Here is a 20667-nt window from a genome sequence, read left to right as displayed (position 1 = left end):
ATAAGAACTCATGGAGTTGGGGATGATATGCATGGAGAGAGCATTGGATAAGTAACAGGAAACAGAGAGTCAGTATAAATGGGTCATTTTCAGGATGGTAAATGGTAAATAGTGGATTGTCACAGAGATCAGCGCTGGAGCTTTAACGATCTATATTAATGACTTAGATGAAGGGATCAACTGTATGTAGCCAAATTTGCCAATGATACCAAGATAGTTAGGAAAGCAATTTGTAAGGAGGATACAGAGAGTCTGCAAAAGGATATAGATAGTTTAAGTGAGTGCACAAAAAATTGGCAGATGGAGTATAATGTGGAAAAATGTGAGGTTGCACACTTTGGCAGGAAGAATAGAAAATCAGAAAATTATTTAAATAGAGAGAGAACGCCAAATGCTGTAGTACAGAGGGGTCTCAGTGCCCTTGTACATGAATCACAAAATGTTGGCATGCAACTAATTTGGATGTCAAGTGGAATTTTGGCCTTTATTGCAAAGGGGATGGAGTATAAAAAAGTAGGGAAATCTTGCTACAGCTGTACAGGACATTGCTGAGACCACACCTGGAGTACTGTGTACAGCTGTGCTCACCTTACTTAAGGAGGGACATAGTTGCATTGGAAGCAGTTCAGGGAAGGTTCACGAAGCAGATTTCTGGGATGCTGGGGTTTGTCTTAGGAGGAAAGGGTGAGCGGGTTGGGTTTATACTCATTGGAGTTTAGAAGAATGAGATGGTCTTATTGAAACATAAGATTCTGAGAGGACTTGATGGTAGAAGTTGAAATGATGTTTCCTCTCATGGGGGAACCTGGAACTAGGGGGTACAGTTTAAAAATAAGGGGTCTCCCATTTAAGACAAAGATGAAGAGGAATTTCTTCTCTCAGAGAGTCATTAGTCTTTGGAACCCTCTTCCCAGTGAACAGTGGAGCATCAAATATATTCAAGGCTGAATCAGACAGATTTTTCATTGACAAGTGAGTTTAGTGTCATGGGGGCAGGCAGGAAAATGGACTTAAGGCCACAATCTTAGTCATAATCTTATTCAATGACCTACTACTGCTCCTATTTCTTACGTGCTTATGTTCAATTAGATTATGACAAATGAATACAGTGATTTGTCAATTTAAATGCTGCTTTGTTTTGGCTTCACTATGGAAACAATTTATTTATGCTAAAGTTGAACCCACTCTCCCAGCTGTGAGTGGTTGGCAACAGAACTCAAATTGTCAATAGTCTTAATAGCATCCTTGGGTATTCCACTGGGCATACCAATCTGTCTGCTATTTCTGACAGAGGTAAAAGAGGAGTCATGCAAAACAAACCTGTTTGCACCTTAGCCAAAGCAATTGTATTAGGCATTTTGATGCACATGGAAATTATGGTTAGTGAAGGAGGTTCTGAGAGAACTGTGCAGTTCTTTAAACAGACCTTGAATCTATGGTTATGTTAATTAGTTAATGTCAAGGTGGCAATTGTCTTCATCTTTACTGCCCCTGCTGTTTTTCATGCAACAGCATAACATTCCTGAGTGCAACCCTCCTAAAAATCTTTGTCCGCAAAGAAATGCCAGGAAGAAGAAGCAAAACATATTTGCAAGACTTCACCGTCAGTAGTGTGCAGTTGCGTCACGTAGGTGACAGATGCTTTATTAACCCAAGACAGGTATTTAATTATTTTCCCTAGGGAAACCAGCCAATATCTTGAAAGACCCCTGCACTTTTACTGCCTATGGATTGCCCAAACTGTGGAGCAGTGTTTCCCAAACTTCCCGGAGTGATTTCATTTTACTGCCTCAGAACTGGTGAGACCACAGAGTGAAAATTTGGAGTCAGGGGATGGTCCTCAGTTGTTGAGCAGGGTGGGATATCACCAAAGTAAAACAAAACAGCAGGATAGTAACCTTCAATATTTAATTGTTAACATTCACACAAACAATAAAACTTCTGACAATCTGTGTTTTGAAATTTTAACTACCTTGTGAAAATGTCATCTTACTCCCTGGGCCTAATGAGACACAGGTTCTTTACGTTGACTCTTTTGATGTGGCCCAAACTAGATAAAAGGAAAGAAATAATTTAAATCTCTGGTAAACATGTTCTATAAATTAAACAAAGTATGCGATGCTGGAAACATGAAAAATCCCATATGTCTTGGAAAAAAAAGGCTTCAGCAGCCATATTGAATAGGCTGAGAATGAGCAGTCTTTAAACAGAACCTTTGGCGTGCTCAAGGCAGACAGTGAGGCTGCCTGTGCAAAGCTCGTTCACTCCGCTCCCCTCCCAGCAAACTATGAGCTGGGGAAAAAATGAGCACTGTGTCATTGGCTTTGGAGTCAGTCCCAGGATTTTCCCAACAGCATCTCCGCTCTACAGCTGCCATTATGGCATCTAAGCTCATGTCCCCTAATCTCATCCCACGACCCCACTGTTTGGGAACCTCTGCTGCAGAGTATTATTACTGCTGCGTATGTACCCATATGTTCCCTACTTACAATGCCACCCCTTGAGCAAAAAAGGAGTTCCATTCTATGAATATGCAGCAGAACCTTGTACAATAGTACTGCTGCTCTGGAGCTGCCATGATTCCTTTATGGCATTTGTTGGTGCCACCATTATTTTAAGAGACAGAAAGACTCATTGGATAGCTACTCAAGACCAAGGTAGTTGACTGGAGCTCTGGCTCATGATTCTTTGGAGGCACCCACAAATAAGACCTGAAGAGAGTAGCATTGAGGGTCTTGGTAGAGTGTACCATTGAAATATTAAAATAAGGGGATGAATGTCTCAGCAGATCAGATCAGGAGAAGTGTTGAAATACAGTTTGTTTATGGGAGCCAAAGTTATTGTCGCATTCTGCACCTTCTAAAGCTTTTCCCTTATGAAGGTCATCACCATGGAAAAGGTAGATAAAGAGGAATCAACATTTATATCATTCTTCTGAGGGTCTGGCAATCTCCCACCAAAGTTATGGAAAACCCACATTTCAGACCCGGACCTTTACTGCCAATGTCATCCAATACAAAGCTGCCAACTGCACATGTGCATAGGATTCTATCAAAAAATAGGATCACCATGACGGCTTTCTGCCTTTTATCAAGAATAATTTATATCATTGCATTTCTCCATAACAACTTTATTCCGCCTCATCTTAAATGAACTGTCATTACATATTTGAGTAGCAGTAACCCACACCTTCCACGCATGCAAATGTAAAATCATAGCTGAATTATATCCTTTTTATTCCAATTTATCCACTTAGTTGTATTTTAAAAAATGTAGATTTATGAAAGTACCATGGAGCAATTAAAATACATTTTTATGTAATATTTGAGTCACAGAGAGAAAATCCATGATTGGCAGCCCTTCAATAATTCAGTAAAGCTTTGATCAAGTTTTTACATCAAATTATTCAGGAATGATATTTGTCTTTTTTACAGCTATTTGATCGGTTAAAGCTCTTTGGGATGCCTGCAAAACACCAACCAGACTTCATCTACCTACGACATGTGCCTCTTCGGAAAGTCCATCTCTTCACTGTGATTCAAGCTTCTTGCTTGATTATTCTCTGGGTAATAAAAGCTTCCCGGGCAGCCATTGTCTTTCCTATGATGGTATGAACCTATAATAATAAAGATATGCCCTAAGTATTTTAGAAATGAAACCAAAATGAACATAAGGCAAAAGTTTTCCCTCTGTCAGGGAGGGGAAGAGTGGGAGCAGACGCGAGTGGGCGGGTTCCTGATCGGAGCCCCCGGTTGGGGGAGTGCCGCCATTTTACGTAGGCGGGCCAATTAAGACCCGCCCAGCGTGATGTCCGCCAGAAAGCACTATGCACTCCCTGTGCAGACGGGGGGATTCCTACAGCCGGGAGTGCGCTCTTTTGTGCATGCGCGCAAAATAGCGCACAGATCTCCCTGAGGCTAAGTGCTGCCTCAGGGACATCGGCTCAGATTTTCAACTTTTAATAAAGGAGTTTAACAATTTTCCCTGCCACGTCCTCTCATGTGACACTGTCATATGAGTTGGGACATGTCCATAACTTGTATTTAAACATTTCATTAAAATTTAAATACCCTCATGAAACCTCATCCCGCCACTGGATGAGGTTTCATGTTTTTTCACAAGTCCACCTGGGCTCCCGGTCTGCCTGCCAACCTTCAGGTTGTATGAGCAGGCCCATTAATGAGCTGAATTGGTTTTCTAATGGCCTTAATAGGCCGTTGACAAGTCGGCGGGCATGCATCTGGCTCGGCTGCGCTTCTCCCGACCTGAAAATGGAAATGACACGGGTGACTTCGGGAGTTCATTTTACGTGTCAGCGAGCAGGCCCCACCCCCGCTCGCCGACCAGAAGATCCTGCCCATACGGTTAACAGTCCAGCTTTACTTAAAAACATTCTTGGTGATAATGCATTAAAAATTAAGATGCAAAATGATCATTATATATATTTACTTCATTCAAACTTGAGAAGTAAGTAAAAGTTTATTAAAATTCTCATAAATAAAACATTTTACATGCATTTTTGAATACAAAGTATACACAGGAAATGATTTAAAAAGTGATCTATCAATGGAGGATTTATTACATTTCAGGAATAGCAGAGGTTATTTTTAATTAGTTTCACAATTATACTTTTCCAGGCCAAGCAACATTTTTTTAGTTTTTTACTTGGTGACTGCTGAAGCTTGCATATGTTACAGGTTTTGGCACTAGTGTTTATACGAAAACTGATGGATTTCATCTTCACTAAACGAGAGCTGAGCTGGCTGGATGATTTGATGCCTGAGAGTAAAAAGAAAAAATTAGAAGATGAAGAAAAAGAAGTAAGAGACTTGTCTATATCTGCACTGCCTAATTTTTGGGTCACATTAGAGTAGCCAGACGTGGAAAGTTAAACAAGGTCTCACCTGCTGAAAATGTGGCAAGTTGACACCCTCTCTCATTTTCAGATGTGTCAGACTAGTATCGTTTAAATTGCTCAGTTCAATTCGGTGGCTGTGTCTGACTTTAATGTTTACCCACCTATCTCATCACTCTTTGCCCTTTTGCTTTTTTTTACATTTTTTTAAACCTGCCTCTTCTATTCCCATGCCTCCTTTCACTTCTGCCCTCAGGTACTCTGTTCTCCCAATTCCTGACTCCAATCCTTCAGGCACTCCCCGACCTTCCTGCTTTCTTGCCATTATTCCAGGCTTGTCTCCCTCCTAGTGACCCTGCTTGTTTGCTCCTTCCTGTCCAACTCACTCCTCCTTCTACTGACACTGTGGACTCTGCCAATGGATCAGCTCTCACTGCCCCTCTGCACATCTCCCTCCAGTATGTCCGTTGACTTGTGGACAAGGTCCTTTTCATCCATGAATTTACAATGAATGATTGCATCAACATCATGGCCTTGATCGAAACCTGGCTGAGAGATAATGTCACCTTCTGATCATCTTCCAAAATTCTATAGATTCTGAACAGTTCCTGCAGATTGGATGGTAGCAAATGTACCCTACTATTTAAGAAAGGAGGCAGAGAGAGAAAATGGGGAACTACAGACCTGTTAGCTTGACATCAGTAGTTGAAAAATACTAAAATCTATTGTAAAGGATGTGATAATCAGACACTTTGAAAATAATTGTAATATTTGACAGAGTCAACATGGATTTATGAAAGGGAAATCATGGCCAGAATTTTACGTCCCACGGGTGGGACCGCGCCTGACCCAGCTGGCCACAAAATAGCACGAGATGATGCCGGGCGAGCGTCCTGATGTCATTGCGCACTCACACGATATCTCACTCTGCGGGTGCGCACGGCAATTGGAAGCATGCCCGCCGATAATTAAGCAGGCAATTAAGCCCATTAAGGAGGCAATTGAAAATGATTTTTCGTGGCCTGTCCACTTTTACAGTTGGTGGGAGGACAGGCCAATCGGTCAGGCAGACTACATTTTTGCTCAAACCTCAATCCAGGGTGGGATGAAATCTCCATGGGGAAATAAAATAAAAAGAGATATCTGAGGACAGTTTTTAATGAGATATGCTTTCAGGTGCTTGATTGGGCTGCAGGGACATACTTTGCAGCATTTTTGTTGTTTTGTTTCCTCTGTGGAGGTCTGCAACTCCCTGAGGCAGCCGTCTGCCTTCAGGGATCTTACTGGAAGTGCTCACCAACACCTGCAGTGACGTCGGCACCCGCCCTCTTCCTGCCCCCACTGGCAGTGCTAAACCTCTTTCAATGCACATTTCATGTTGGTTGGCTGTTAATTGGCCAGCCAGCATGAAATTGCAGTTGGGGGCCCATTTCCTGTCCACTCCTGGGCCTGCCGATCGCATGTGCCTGACAAGCGAAAAATTCAGCCCCATGCTTGACAAACCTTTTGGACTTTATTGAGGATGTAACTAGCAGAATAGATGAGGGGAAACCAATGGATGTTGCTTATTTGGATTTTCAGAAGGTTTTCAATAAGGCTGCACACAAGCAGTGCAGAAAATTAGTGCACTTGGGATGGAGGGGGTGGGGTGGGGGTGGTAATAAACTGGCATGGACTAAGAATTGGTTAGGAGGCAGAAAACAGATGGTAGGAATAAATGGATCATTCTCAGGTTGGCAGGCTGTGACCAGTGGGGCACCACAAGGAGCAAGGCTTATTCATAATCTATATCAATGATTTGGATATGGGGACCAATTGTAATACTTCCAAGTTTTATGATGGCACAAAGTTAGGTGAGTTGTTATATTATTATATTGTTTAAGTGGAGAGAGATTGCAGAACTTGAGGTACAGAGGGATCTGGGTATCCTGGTACATGAATCAGGAAAAGTTAGTATGCAAGTACAGCAAGCGATTAAGAAGGTAAACGGAATGTTGTTTATTGCAAGGAATATAAATGTAGGAATGTGTTGCTACAGTTCTACAGGACTTTGGTGAGACCACATCTGGAATATTGTGTACAATTTTGTTTCCTTATTTAAGAAAGAATATAAATGCGTTAGAAACAGTTCAGAGAAGGTTCACTCGAATGATAGCTGGGATGGGGGGTGTATCTTATCAGCGAAGGTTGGACAGGCTGGGTCTGTATCCATTGAATTTTAGAAGATTGAGAGGTGATCTTATTGAAATATATAAGATCCTGAGGAGACAGGATGGATTCTGAAAGGATGTTTCCCCTTGTGGGAGAGACTAGCACTAGGGGACAGTTTAAAAGGTCTCCCATTTAAGGCGGAGGTTAGGAGAATTTTTTTCTCTCAAAGGGTTGTGAATCTTTGGAACTCTCTTCCCCAGAGAGCAGTAGAAGCAGGATGAATGAATGTTTTTAAGGCAGAGGTAGATTTATTCTTGACTGTCAAGGGAGTCAAAGGTTGTCGGGTTTAGGTGGAATGTGGAGTAGAGGCCATCAATAGATCAACCATGATCTTATTGAATAGCAGAGCAGGGTCAAGGGGCTGAATGACCTACTCCAGCTCCTAATTCGTATATTTGTGAGGAGGATGCAAAGAGGCTTCAAGGGGATTTAGACAGGCTAAGTGAGTGGGCAGGAACATGGCAGGTGGAATATGGCGTGGAAAAATATGAAGTTATTCACTTAGGTAGGAAAAACAGAAAAGCAGACTATTTTTTAATGGTGAGATATTGGGAAGTGTTGATGTCCAAAGGGACCTGGGTGTCCTTGCTTATGAGTCACTGAAAGCTAACATGGAGGTGTAGTAAGCAATTGGGAAGGCAAGTGGTACATTGGCCTTTATTGCAAGAGGATTTGAGTACAAGAATAAAGATGCCTTGCTGCAGTTGTATAGAGCTTTGGTGAGACCACGCCTGGAGTATTGTGTACAGTTTTGCTCTCCTTACCTAAGGAACATTAGATTTGACATAGAGAGAGTGCAACAGACGTTCTCCAGGCTAATTCCTAGGATAGCAAGATTGTCCTATGGGCAGAGGTTGAGGAGACAGTGCCTGTGTTCTCTGGAGTTTAGAGGAATGAGAGGTGATCTCGTTGAAGCATACACAATTCTTACAGATCTCAACAGGGTTGTTGCAGGAAGGATGTTTCCCCTGGCTGGGGAGGGGTTAGAACCAGGGAGCACCATCTCAAAATATGGGGTAGGCCATTTAGGACTGAGATGAGGAGGAATTTCTTCACTCCGAGGGTGGTGAATCTTTGAAATTCTCTAGGTGGCTGTGGAGGCTCATTGAGTTTGTTCAAGACAGAAATCGATAGATTTCTAGATATTAAAGCCATCATGGGATATGGGGATGGTGTGGGGAAAATGACGTTGAGGTAGAAGATCAGCCGTGATTTAGTTGAATGGTGGAATAGGTATGAGGGGCTGAATGGCCTGCACCTATTTCCTATGTTCCTATGTTCTCGCTCAATGAAGCCACCCTGCCTGGCTATACATTTTACCACTGGTCTTACCCAGACCATCACACTTAGAATCAAACCTCACCTTGATCTGTTCCCTTTCTCCTCTGCATTTCCCTGACTTTCAGCATTTCACCTTGTGCTACCCCTCTCATTTCTCATTTAAAATCCTGGTTCTCCACCTGCTGCCAAATTACCATGTCAGTTTTCTCAATGCGGTATCTTCATTGCTTTCCTCCCTCAGCCTCTGCACCAACTAACTTGTCAGCAGCTGGACCTCATAAAGCACTATTGGGTCCTGCTTTTGTATGTCAAAACTGCTCATTATTCTAGAATCATCCTGAAATGCAAAGATAATACCTAACTTCTTTTCTCCTTTGCAAATCACATTCTAAATGCTTATCCCTGTTTCCTCCATTCTGACCTCCAATAAGTGTGAGGAGTTTATGGATGTCATTGTCACTAAAATTGAAACCATTTGATCAGCTACCTCTGTCACGTTCCTTCCTTCCATTAGCCCACAGGGCTTAACTTCCTCTAAAGTTCCCTCTGTCTGAGCCCTAAACTTGTGACTTTCTCTATTTTCCCTTCCATCTCCCCTTATGCCCTCTTCAAACTTAGCTTGACCTTGAGACCACCTTCTGCTCCCTTGACACTATTCCTTCAAAACTGCTGCCCTCCCAACCTCCCCTCCTAGTCCCCATGTTAGCCGATATTGTGAATGGTCTCCCTTTTTAGGTGTTGTCCCTCTCTCTTTTAAATCTGCAGTCATCATCCTTTTTTTCAAAGAACAACCCTTAATACCACTGTCCTTGCAAACTACTGAACCACCTCTATCCTCCCTTTACTCTCTTTAGTCCTTGAGCTTGTTATTGCTTTCAAAGTCTGAGCCCATCTATCCTAGAACTCCATGTTTGAATCCCAGCCACAGTATCAAAACGGCTTATCAAAGTTGAATGAAACATATGAGATTGTGATAAAGGTAAGTTTTCCCTCCTCATCCTTCGCAGCCTTTGACGTGGTTGACCACACTATCCTCTTCCAACACCTGTCCACTGTTGTCCAGCTGCATGTAACTGCTGTCACCTGGTCCATTCTTATCTAATTGCAGCCAGTGCATCACTTGCAATGGCTTCTTTTACAGCTTCTGCACAATTATGCCTGTTGTCCCCCAAGGATCAGTTCTGGGCCCCCTTCTATTGCTCATCCATGTGCTGCATCAACATCATCCAAAATCACATCCATTTCCATATGAAGGCTGATGACACCCATCTATGGCTCACACCATCTCTCTTGACCCTGCCACTGTCGATAAATTATCAGACTACTTGTCTGATATCAAATACTGGATGAGCAGAAATTTCCTCCAATTAAGTACTGGGAAGACTGAAGCCATTGTTTTTTGTCCCAGCTGCCATTTCTGCTCACTAGCCACTGACTCAATCCCTCTCCTTGGTACTTGTTTGAGGCTGAACCAGGTTGTTCAAAATTTCTATGTCATATTTGACTCTGAGATGAGCTTTCAACTCCTCATCATGCCATCATTTACTATTTCCACCTCCATAACATTGTCTGACTCTGCCCCTGCTTCAGCTCAACTGCTGCTGAACAGAACCCCTTGACAATGCATTTGTTACCTCCAGACTTGAGTATTCTAATGCACTTCTGGCTGGCTTCCCAAGTTCCAACCTCTGCAAATTTGAGGCTGTCCTTACTTGCAGCAAATCCCTTTCACTCATCACCCCTGTGCTTGCTACACATGTCTACACCTTCTCCCAGTTAAGCAATGCCTTGATTTTTAATTTGTTATCTTTCTTTTCAAATATCTGCATGGTTTGACCCCCTCCCTATTTCTGTAATCTGCTCTGGCCCCAAAAACACCCTCAGAGATACCTGCACTGCACTGATTGAGCGTCCCTGATTTTAACTGTTCCAACATTGGCATCCGTGCCTTCAGCTGCCTAGGCCCTAAGCTCTGGAAATCCCTCCCCAAAGCTCTCTGCCTCTCTACGTCACCTTCCTCCTTTAAGTCACTCTTTAAAATCTGCCCCCTTGACCTAGCTCTTGGTCATCTGACCTTATATCTCCTCATGTGGCTGGATATCATGCTTTGTTTTATATTGCCCCTGTGAAGCATTTTGAGATATTTTATTACGTTAAAGTTGCTATTTAAGCACAAGTTGTTGCTTTTTAAGTAAAGGATGAGAAATTTCCACCAGTTAACAGAATTCTGACTTGTGAACGATGAAATTTCATCCGTTTAATTTTTTTTCTGACGTCCACATCCCTTCAGCCGCCTCTCCTCTAATGAAGCCAAAGCTGGGAGGAGAAAGTCTCAACCTGGACAATCTGCACAGGTAACAAGGTTGGGAGCAGGACCTGGGGGAGCCGCCACTCAGCCTTGCGCCAGCCCAGACCCGGCTGCCGTCACTCATCCTACTAGAAGGGTGCACTCTGCTGTGGGATGCTTGGTGGAGCCACTGGGTTTGGTAGACCCGGGGGTCAGCGGGGGGAATGGCAGAATCCGAACCTCCATTGGGCTTGGGAGGCCCGAGGGGTGGGGGTGGTGGGGAAGGGTTCAGCAAGCCCAGGACAGGAGGGGTTAGAGAGAGGGACTGCTGAGTGAGTTGGAGGAGGGTGGTTGGGAACAGGGGCTGCTGAGTGAGTGTGAGGTGTGTGGGAAAATGGCAATGTCGGGGGGGTGGTGAGGGGCTGATTACAATATATGTGGGGGCGTGGAGGAAGAGGAGCTTCAAGAATTTTTTGTCACCATGGAATATGTAGACTCGGCTGAAATCTACATGAGTATATAAAATAATATTTTTACAAAGATACACAAGCTTTAATAATTCTATACTGAATGTTACCATGCTGCTTTATTGTTGCTTTGTTTTTGCTGGTATCTGGGGTCACATTAATTTTGATAGTTTTTTAATATTCAGTTCAAATTCAAAGTTCATGGGATGTGGATGTCACTGGCAAAGGCAGCATTTGTTGCCCATCCCTAATTGCCCTTGAGGAGGCGGTGGTGAGTTAAAATGGGGTCATATTGGAAAACAGTTTGTGAAGCACTGTGGTAGCCCATTGCTTTTCTTTGCTTGTATCTAACCCAACAAGGCCATGTTCTGTTGTTAGTATGGCTTTCATCGTACTGCATACAATACATACATTGAATGCTGAAATGCTGAGGTTACTTTGATAATTTGATACAAATGCATTAGAACACGGTCTTGATGGTAATAGAAGGTAAACAAAGGGAAAACTAATGTTTCTACCTACTTGAAATTTATTAATTCCACATATTTGAAATGGCCTAGCTCAGAAATTCTGAAAGATCAAAACAAATGCATCCACTATCTCTAATAGCACCTACTTTAAAATCATAAGATGTGGGCCATCAGATCCATGAGACTTATTAGTTTTTAGTCCCATTAATTTTTCCAGTACTATTTCTTTACTTATACTGATTCCTTTAAGTTCTTCATTCTCACTAGAACTTTGGATCCCCACTATTTCTTGAATTTCTTATGTGTATTCTACTGTGAATAAAGATGCAAAATATTTTTTTAATGCCTCTTCAATTTCCTTATTCCCCATTTCAATTCCTCCTTTGATTTGAATTGGTTTGGTTTGATTAGATTGGATAGATATGTATAAGATTATCACAGGTTTGGATAAGGTAGAGAAGGAAAAACTGTTCCCATTAGCTGACGGTACAAGAACTATGGGACCATAAGGTTTTAAGCAAATGATACAGGGCTGATGTGAAGAAGAACTTTTTTATCCAATGAATGGTAATGATCTGGAACTCCTGCCTACGAGGGCGGTGGAAGCACAGGCAGTCAATGATTTCAAAAGGAAATTGGATGGTCACTTGAAATAAATAAGCTTGCAGGGCTTCGGGGATAGATTGGGAGGAATGGAACTTATTTGATTGTTCTACAGAGAATTGGCATGGACTCAATGATCCGAATGACCCCCTTCAATGCTGTAAATGATTTGGGTTGAATTTTACTGACACCTGGGAGGCAGGCTGGGAGGTATGGGGGCCAATAAAATTGCAGGGAGGTGGGTCGGATTGGTTCCTGTCCTGTTGTCGGGGTATTTTACCAATGATGGGGCTGGAAGCAGACAGGGGTGACCAGCCAATTTACATATGTAAAGGCCCTATTAAGGATGTTTTTTGTGCTGTTTGCATTTGCCAACAGCGGGGTGACTTTCCTCCACATGGGAAGGCTGACAGCTAAATGGAGGTGGCTCCCCAGTGGCAACATGAGATGGGGAAGGGGAAGGCCTCAAGGGCCAAAGAAGAGGCCATGGGCAGGAAAGGGAGCGCCCGCAGCCCCAACAACCTTCTTGGATGCGTGTCTCCTCATTTTTTTTCTCCTTACTTGCTTAGATGCCGTGGTGGCCTGTGTGCTTCAGCAGCAACCTCCTCTCCTGATAGCATTGCTGAGGCCTCAAGCTGCCAGCCCTCTGGGCCAGCAACATGGAGAGCTCACCCACAGTCTTTAACTGGATGGCATGGCCAATTAGGTGGCCATCTTTGGTAAAATCGCTGAATGGACCTTGCTGCCGGCAAATCTGGCCTTGGGATTTGCTTTTCACCCCAATATCAGGGTCCCCAGTTCCCTGATAAAATTCAGCCCATGTCTCTATGACTGCTGTCTCTGCTTCTAGGGGATCCACATCACTTTTGTTGGTCTTTTTTTTGCTTATTTAAAGAAACTTACCATTCATTTTTATTTCTCTTGTTAATTTGCTCTTATATCCTTTCCCATTATCAATTTCTTGGTCATCTTTTGCTGAATTCTAAAATCCTCCTAGTCCTAAGATTACAACTGTTTAGCAACATTATAAGTCTCTTGCTTTAATATTATCTTTAACTTCTCTTGTTAGCCATGGTTGGACCACTTTTCCCATGGGGCTTTTATTCCTAAGGAATGTATATTTATTGCAAATTATGAAATGATACTTTAAATCTTTTCACTGCATACTAACCATAATATCTTTTAGTCTAGTTTCTCAATCAACTTGCCCCTCATAGCCACGTAGTTTGCTTTGTTCAGATTTAAGACCCGTTTCGGCCTTTACAATACAGATCACAGAAATTCAAGAAGTGTAGAGACTGCCAAAATTTTGAGATTTCATAAAAGATCAGTCTTTTTATGAATAACTAAATAATTTCAAAGCTAGAATAAATTTAAGGACAACTGTTTGCATCCCATTATGGTGCAGAACAATATCAATCAAATTTTAAATGTGAAGTGCAGATATTTGGAATATATGGTGAATTTCCACTGAGGTGTATGTGCTTTCTTTATTCATTCATGGGATGTAAACTTTGCTGGCTAGGCTGGAATTTATTGCCCACCCTAAATGACCTTGAGAAGGTGAGATGCCTTCTTGAACTACTGTAGTCCATGTGGTGTAGAAACACCCACAGAATGTAGTTCCAGGATGTTGACCCAACAACACTGACAGAACGGTGATATAGTTCCAAGTCAGGATGGTGTGTGGCTTGGAGGGTAATTTTCAGGTAGTCATGTTCCCATGCATTTTCTGCCCTTGTCTACTGTCAAAGGAGCCTCGCCGAGTTGCTGCAGTGAATCTTCTAGATGGTACACACTGCTGCCGCTATGCATCAGTGGTGGAGGGAGTGAATGTTTAACATGGTATATGGGGTGCCAGTCAAATAGGCTGCTTTGTCCTGGATAGTGTTGAGTTTCTTGAGTGTTGTTGGAGTCGCACTCATCCAGGCAAGTGGAGAGAATTCCATCATACTTCTGACTTGTGCCTTGTATATAGTGGACTGGCTTTGGGGTGTCAGGAGAAGAGTTACTCTCTGCAGAATTCCCAGCCTCTGACCTCCTCTTGTATCCTCCATATTTATATGACTGGTCCAGTTCAGTTTCTGGTCAACGGTAACCCCCAGGATGTTGATAGTGTGCTGCATGAAAACTCCCTTTATGCGTACCCAAGTAAAAATTCTGCTTCTGTGAGTGAACACTATTTATTCCTTGTGGGTGGTTTGAATTATATAAGCTAAATCCCTTATCAAGGGTACATTTCCTATCTTCCCTTACAGTAATGTGCTTTCATCCAGTATTACATTAAGTACTTTTACTAAGTAAGTTGGTATGCAATTGAGAGGCAGATTTTCCCCTGTTGATTATTTGTAGCAACTTCTAGGATGAAAGGAAGAGGGAAGTGCATGAGACCTGTTATGCCAAATCTCTGCCCCATTTGCAAATAATGTATATTCTGGGAAATCCTTGCCATTAGCAGGAAGTTTCACCTGAACCAGGTAGGATTATTTCAGTGGTATGAAGTTGGAGTGGCCGCATAATGCTTCCTATGTGAATTTCCTAGGATTATATTACTTTAGAGGTTACAGGATTGCTCGCAGGTTTGCCACTTCAAATTGGAGAATTTGTAAAGTAAGCACCAGCAATTTTCTAACAAGACAGTTAATTGCTTGCTTTACCTTTATTCTGTTATTTCTGAGTTCAATACAGTTGTCCCCTAATGATGGAAACAGCAGCCAGTAGGTGTGAATTTCACCCAAGTTTGCGCTGCCAGAGAACTTCAAGGCCCCAATTTGGAGTAAGCACTAATTATCAAATCTTGGGTCTATTTGATATTCACTCATATTTAAACAAGCTAAACCCAGAAGGATGGCTGGGTTCAGCCAAGTTCAAGTTGGGTACTTAAGAAAAGTAAAATGATCAACTTATACAGGGGTGAGAAGCAGTAAAATTGGGGTCATAGACCCAGACATGCAATTTATTTGTTCAAGTGTATGAATCTTTATTAATAGTTATTTTTTAATTCCAAAGGAAGAACAAATAATGTTGACGATAGAAGAGGAAGGAACAATTCAGTTACCTTTGGATGGAGATTACAGGTAGAATTCATGCATAAAGTATAGCTAAAGCTTTTCTTTGAGTTACTATATAAATTGTTATTTTACAGCTAATAAGCTTTTACACTTTTATATTGAATTATGGTTTTACTAGTATAGGTTAGGGCTGTAGTCCATAAATAAGCTTGTGAGAAAACTATGGGGCTATTTTTCTGTTGTCCCAGGAAGTGGACAGGCAAAAGTATATCCAAAGTGCACAGTGTTTGTACTGGCCCCAGTCTATATGAGTTTGGTAAGTCATGTAATTTGCATTGACTAATTAGATTTCCTGGGAAGGCTTTGCACTTGGAAAGGGGTGAGTGCACAGCACAACTGCAGGCCTCAGATATTCTCATCTGGGAGACTGAAAGCCAGCCTTAGGAACTCTTGGTTCCTGTTGACAATTAGCATTGAGGATATTTTGAGGCCTAAAGGCAGTTGAGAAGCTAGGAAATAAGTTTCTAATTGTCTTTTTAGTTCCTCCTTTTGTCTGGTTCCTTAGATCCTCCCTGATCTAAAGATGCTTAGGCAAAAAAACATAAATGCAAATTTATTTGAATGTCCCCTCAAAGTAGCTCTTCTTAAATCAGAGATGGAGGAAACTAAGGTTGGAAATCTGGGATCACCTGATTCCACCTCATCTCTACAACTGCCCTTGACTTGCACTTGTTATAGATGGACCCTCGTTGCATCTCTTTGGTGAAAGCCCAGAAATGCTGGAAGTACTCTGGATAAGGGAGCCCTAACCATATTTCATTTGCTTTGCACAGGGAAATGAACATTCTCTGGACAAAAATACAGAAAAATCTGCCTCCATATCCATTCCATTAGCAGATGCATTTTATAATTTTTTTCTTTGATATTGTGTAAAGATGTACCGTATGTATTCATATTGCTTCTTTTATATTAACTGTTAGAATTAAAATGTTTCATAGTATTACATTCTAATTATGTTGTAAATTTGCTGTAATATCGACATCAAGCAATTATCAATTGTTTAGAAAGAACATTGATTATCAAGAACAAAAACAGAATTACCTGGAAAAACTCAGCAGGTCTGGCAGCATCGGCGGAGAAGAAAAGAGTTGACGTTTCGAGTCCTCATGACCCTTCGACAGAACTTGAGTTCGAGTCCAGGAAAGAGCTGAAATATAAGCTGGTTTAAGGTGTGTGTGTGGGGGGCGGAGAGATAGAGAGACAGAGAGGTGGAGGTGGGGGGGTTGTGGTTGTAGGGACAAACAAGCAGTGATAGAAGCAGATCATCCCTACAACCACACCCCCCCCCCCCTCCACCTCTCTGTCTCTCTATCTCTCCGCCCCCCACACACACACCTTAAACCAGCTTATATTTCAGGTCTTTCCTGGACTCGAACTCAAGTTCTGTCGAAGGGTCATGAGGACTCGAAACGTCAACTCTTTTCTTCTCCGCCGATGCTGCCAGACCTGCTGAGTTTTTCCAGGTAATTCTGTTTTTGTTTTGGATTTCCAGCATCCGCAGTTTTTTTGTTTTTATCTCTATTGATTATCAAGAGATTGATTCTTTAAAGTGTAACTTTCTTTAGGGATGATCCTTCTGTTATTAACATTTCTGATGAAATGGCCAAAACCTCTGTCTGGAAAGCACTCCCTATGAATACTGAAAATGCAAAAAATAAGGATACTTATTTTTCATCAAAAAGGTACTTTTTATTTACATTTAGTTTCTTGGTTAGTTGAATAGAAGTTTAGCATTAACGATTTTTTAGTTTATACGTACTAAGAGTATATATTAATGGAGCACTTTAAATGTTAGGAAGAGAAATAACATTTTTTTTTTGTGTTTCCTGTTACTACTGGCTGGATTTTAAGTTCCTAACATGCTGGGATTGGAGTGGCTGTGGGGGTGGTATTCAGTAGCACAAGGGGAACCTGGAAGTAAGCGCAGCGCAGCTATGTGACTTTTTAACTCAGCCACTCCAAGGGCCCAAACACTCCTTTCAAGTAAAGCAGCATTTCACTTGCATTTCCCCCAACTTAGTCTACTGTTATTGTTGCTCCCAATGCGGTCTCCTCTATATTGGAGAGACCAAACGTAAACTGGGCGACCGCTTTGCAGAACACCTGCGGTCTGTCCGCAAGAATGACCCAAACCTCCCTGTCGCTTGCCATTTTAACACTCCACCCTGCTCTCTTGCCCACATGTCTGTCCTTGGCTTGCTGCATTGTTCCAGTGAAGCCCAACGCAAAGTGGAGGAACAACACCTCATCTTCCGACTAGGCACTTTACAGCCTTCCGGACTGAATATTGAATTCAACAACTTTAGGTCTTGAAGTCCCTCCTCCATCCCCACCCCATTTCTGTCCCTTCCTTTTGTTTTTTCCAATAAATTATATAGATTTTTCTTTTCCCACCTATTTCCATTATTTTTAAATATTTTTAAATCCTTTATGCTCCCTCCACCCCCACTAGAGCTATACCTTGAGTGCCCTACCATCCATTCTTAATGAGCACATTCGTTTAGATAATATCACCAACTTCAACACCGATGTGTTCTTTTGTTCTTTTGTCTGTGACATCTTTTGATGATCTGCTTCTATCACTGCTTGTTTGTCCCTACAACCACACCACCCCCCTCCACTTCTCTCCCCCGACCCACCCCCCCCCCCCCGACACCCACACACACACATGCACCCTAAACCAGCTTATATTTCACCCCTTCCTTGGATTCACCTAGTTCTGTTGAAGGGTCATGAGGACTCAAAACGTCAACTCTTTTCTTCTCCGCTGATGCTGCCGGACCTGCTGAGTTTCTCCAGGTAATTCTGTTTTTGTACTAAATTAGCATACTGTTTCCTGGTTTCTTGAACAAATTAGCATACGTGGGTATGATGATGACCCATGTGAGTCAATTTCAACTCTAGTATTTAAAGTGACATTGAGAACATGGAATTTGATGCATTCTGGAATTTGGAATAAAGCACAATGATTTGACAGAATTTTTTTTTCTTGTTCGTTCATGGGACGTGGGCATTGCTAGCTAGGCCAGAATTTCTTGCCCATCCCTAATTGCACTTGAGAAGATGGTGGTGTGCTGCCTACTTGAACCACTGCAGTCCATATGTTGTAGGGACACACACAGTGCTGTTAGGAAGGGAATTCCAGGATTTTGACCCAGTGACAGTGAAGGAACAGCAATATAGTTCCCAGTCAGGATGGTGTGTGGCTTGGAGGGGAACTTCCAGGTGGTGGTGTTCCCATGCAACTGCTGCCCTTGCCCTAGAATATGCAGGTTTGGAAGGTGCTGTCGAATTGAGCCTTGGTGAGTTGCTACAGACCGTCTTGTAGATGGTACACAATGCTGCCACTGTGCATCGGTGGTAGAGCGAGTGAATGTTGAAGGTGATGGATGTGGTGCCAATCAAGTGGGCTGCTTTTTCCTGAATGGTGTTGAAATTCTTGAGTGTTTTTGGAGCTGCTGTCATCAGTGCAATCACACTTCTGATTGGTGCCTTGTTGGTGGTGCACAGGCTTTGGGGAATCAGGAGGTGAGTTACTCTGTACAGAATTCCCAGCCTCTGACCTGCTGTTGTAGCTATAGTATTTATATGGCTTATTGGTACTTGGCAGCTTCATCACAGTTCAGGGCTTCATTTTTCGCATTTACAGGCTTCATTTCAGGACTTACTGGTGTCTCCAAGACCCCCGGAGGATTCAGACCATGTGGACCCTTCCGGGTATCAGACAGCCTTCTGTTACCTTGGTAATGGGGATTGTGGTCTCTACTGGTGGCACCTCCTCTGAGGAGGAAGAGAGGGGCAGAAGGGAGAGGAGGCCAGGTATCCCAATGCAGCTTCCAGGGGAGTGATCTGTGGGAGGAGAAGCGCAGGCACAAGGGGCCCAGGGCCAGCAGGAAGTGCAAGGCGGAAGAGGCCACAGAAGACACCACTATCCTGCTGCTAGGGTTTACAGGTGGCGATGCAGCTACCTCAATATGTCTGAGGTGCAATGCCAAAGGAGACTCTATCTCTCCAGGGAGACAGTGACCTCCATTTATCAGATGATTGGCCCTGAGATCAGCTCTGACTCTGTGGGTGGACACCCCATAACAGTGGCTCTGAAGGTCACAGTGGCCCTCAACTTTTATGCCTCCGGCTCTTTCCAGGGTCAGTGGGGGGATCCGTGTGGAGTCTCCCAATCAGCTGTCCACAGTTGCATCAAGCTGGTGACAGAAGCTCTGTTCAGGCGGGTGCTGACCTTTATTCTTTACTATGTGGATGAGGCCAGCCAGGCTGAGTGAGCTAGAGGCTTTGCAGCAATTGCTGGGTTCACCTGCATCCAGGGTGCTATCGACTGCACACATGTGGCCATCAAGGGCCAGCGGGTCAGCCAGGTGCCTTCATCAACAGGAAGGGATTCCACTCCATGAATGTGCAGATAGTGTGTGATCACAGGATGCATATTCTACAAGTTTGTGCAAGGTACCCTGGCAGCTCCCATGACATGTATATTCTGAGACACTCCCAGGTGCTGAGGCTCTTCAGTGCGCCAGCCTGACTGGATTGATGGCTGCTGGGTGACAAGAGGTGGCTCATGATGCCTCTCCACCACCCAAGAACAGAGGCAGCACAACGTTACGATTGGAGGTATGCCTCCACAAGGGTGATGATAGAGAGGACCTTAGATCTTCTCAAGATGCGCTTCTGATGCCTGGACACTACAGGGGGTACACTACAATACCCCCCAGAGCGGGTGTCACTGATAGTGGTTGCATGCTGCGCTCTCCACAATCTCGCAATGGCAAGGGGTCCCACTGAAGAAAGAGGATCTTGACGCAGCTGCACAGGCCACAGATGATGAATCCAGTGGTGAGTCAGAAGAGGAGCATGGGACAGAACGTTGATGGCATGGAGGCAGACCTTGGTAACCTACAGGGAGGCAGGGACACCAGGGATGCCTTTATCCAACACCCCTTCAACTAGGCTACCAAAGATCTGCTTCCACCTCATGCAGGACTGCTGCCTCCTATCTGAAATGACCCTTCCATTTGCACCCAAGTCCATTCAATGCCTGTGCAACAAAGTATCAAGCCACTCACATTCAGCATTACATACTGGTATACCCTGCACCAGAAAGAAAAGAGTTAAAGCATACTTAGGCCATCATAACCAAAGCAAATTTAATGTTATTGTCACATTGAAAGCATAATGACATTACCAGTACTGGTGTTGATGTCCACACCAGCAGGCATATAAACCAAACATAAATGAACAGAAAATCACCAGTGAACTATCTCTGTTGTGCTTATGATGCCTTTAACTTACATTTCTGAGTGCTATGCCTTGATGCCCCCCACCTCACTGGCACTGGCATTGGAGACAGCCTGCTGACTCTGCTGTCTTGTTGGCCTTGATGACCTTGGCGGTCATCCTCTGGTCAGTG

At 43.2% G+C, this 20667-nt stretch overlaps 1 protein-coding gene across 1 annotated transcript in view; it reads left to right on the top strand.

Annotated features, from left to right (window-relative positions):
- Positions 1-20667, top strand: part of slc4a10b (solute carrier family 4 member 10b) — a 283634-nt gene that overhangs the window by 235449 nt on the left and 27518 nt on the right. The window contains exons 21-24 of the mRNA XM_041200245.1: positions 3435-3608; positions 4698-4820; positions 15184-15251; positions 16811-16927. Of these exons, the coding sequence (XP_041056179.1) occupies positions 3435-3608; positions 4698-4820; positions 15184-15251; positions 16811-16927 (482 nt within the window). The remainder of the gene's footprint in view (positions 1-3434; positions 3609-4697; positions 4821-15183; positions 15252-16810; positions 16928-20667) is intronic.

This window comes from Carcharodon carcharias, chromosome 12, assembly GCF_017639515.1.
Source record: "Carcharodon carcharias isolate sCarCar2 chromosome 12, sCarCar2.pri, whole genome shotgun sequence".
Taxonomy (NCBI): Eukaryota; Metazoa; Chordata; class Chondrichthyes; order Lamniformes; family Lamnidae; genus Carcharodon; species Carcharodon carcharias.
The sequence above is the reverse complement of the archived record's forward strand: the minus strand, read 5'-3'. Positions and strand labels throughout refer to the sequence as shown.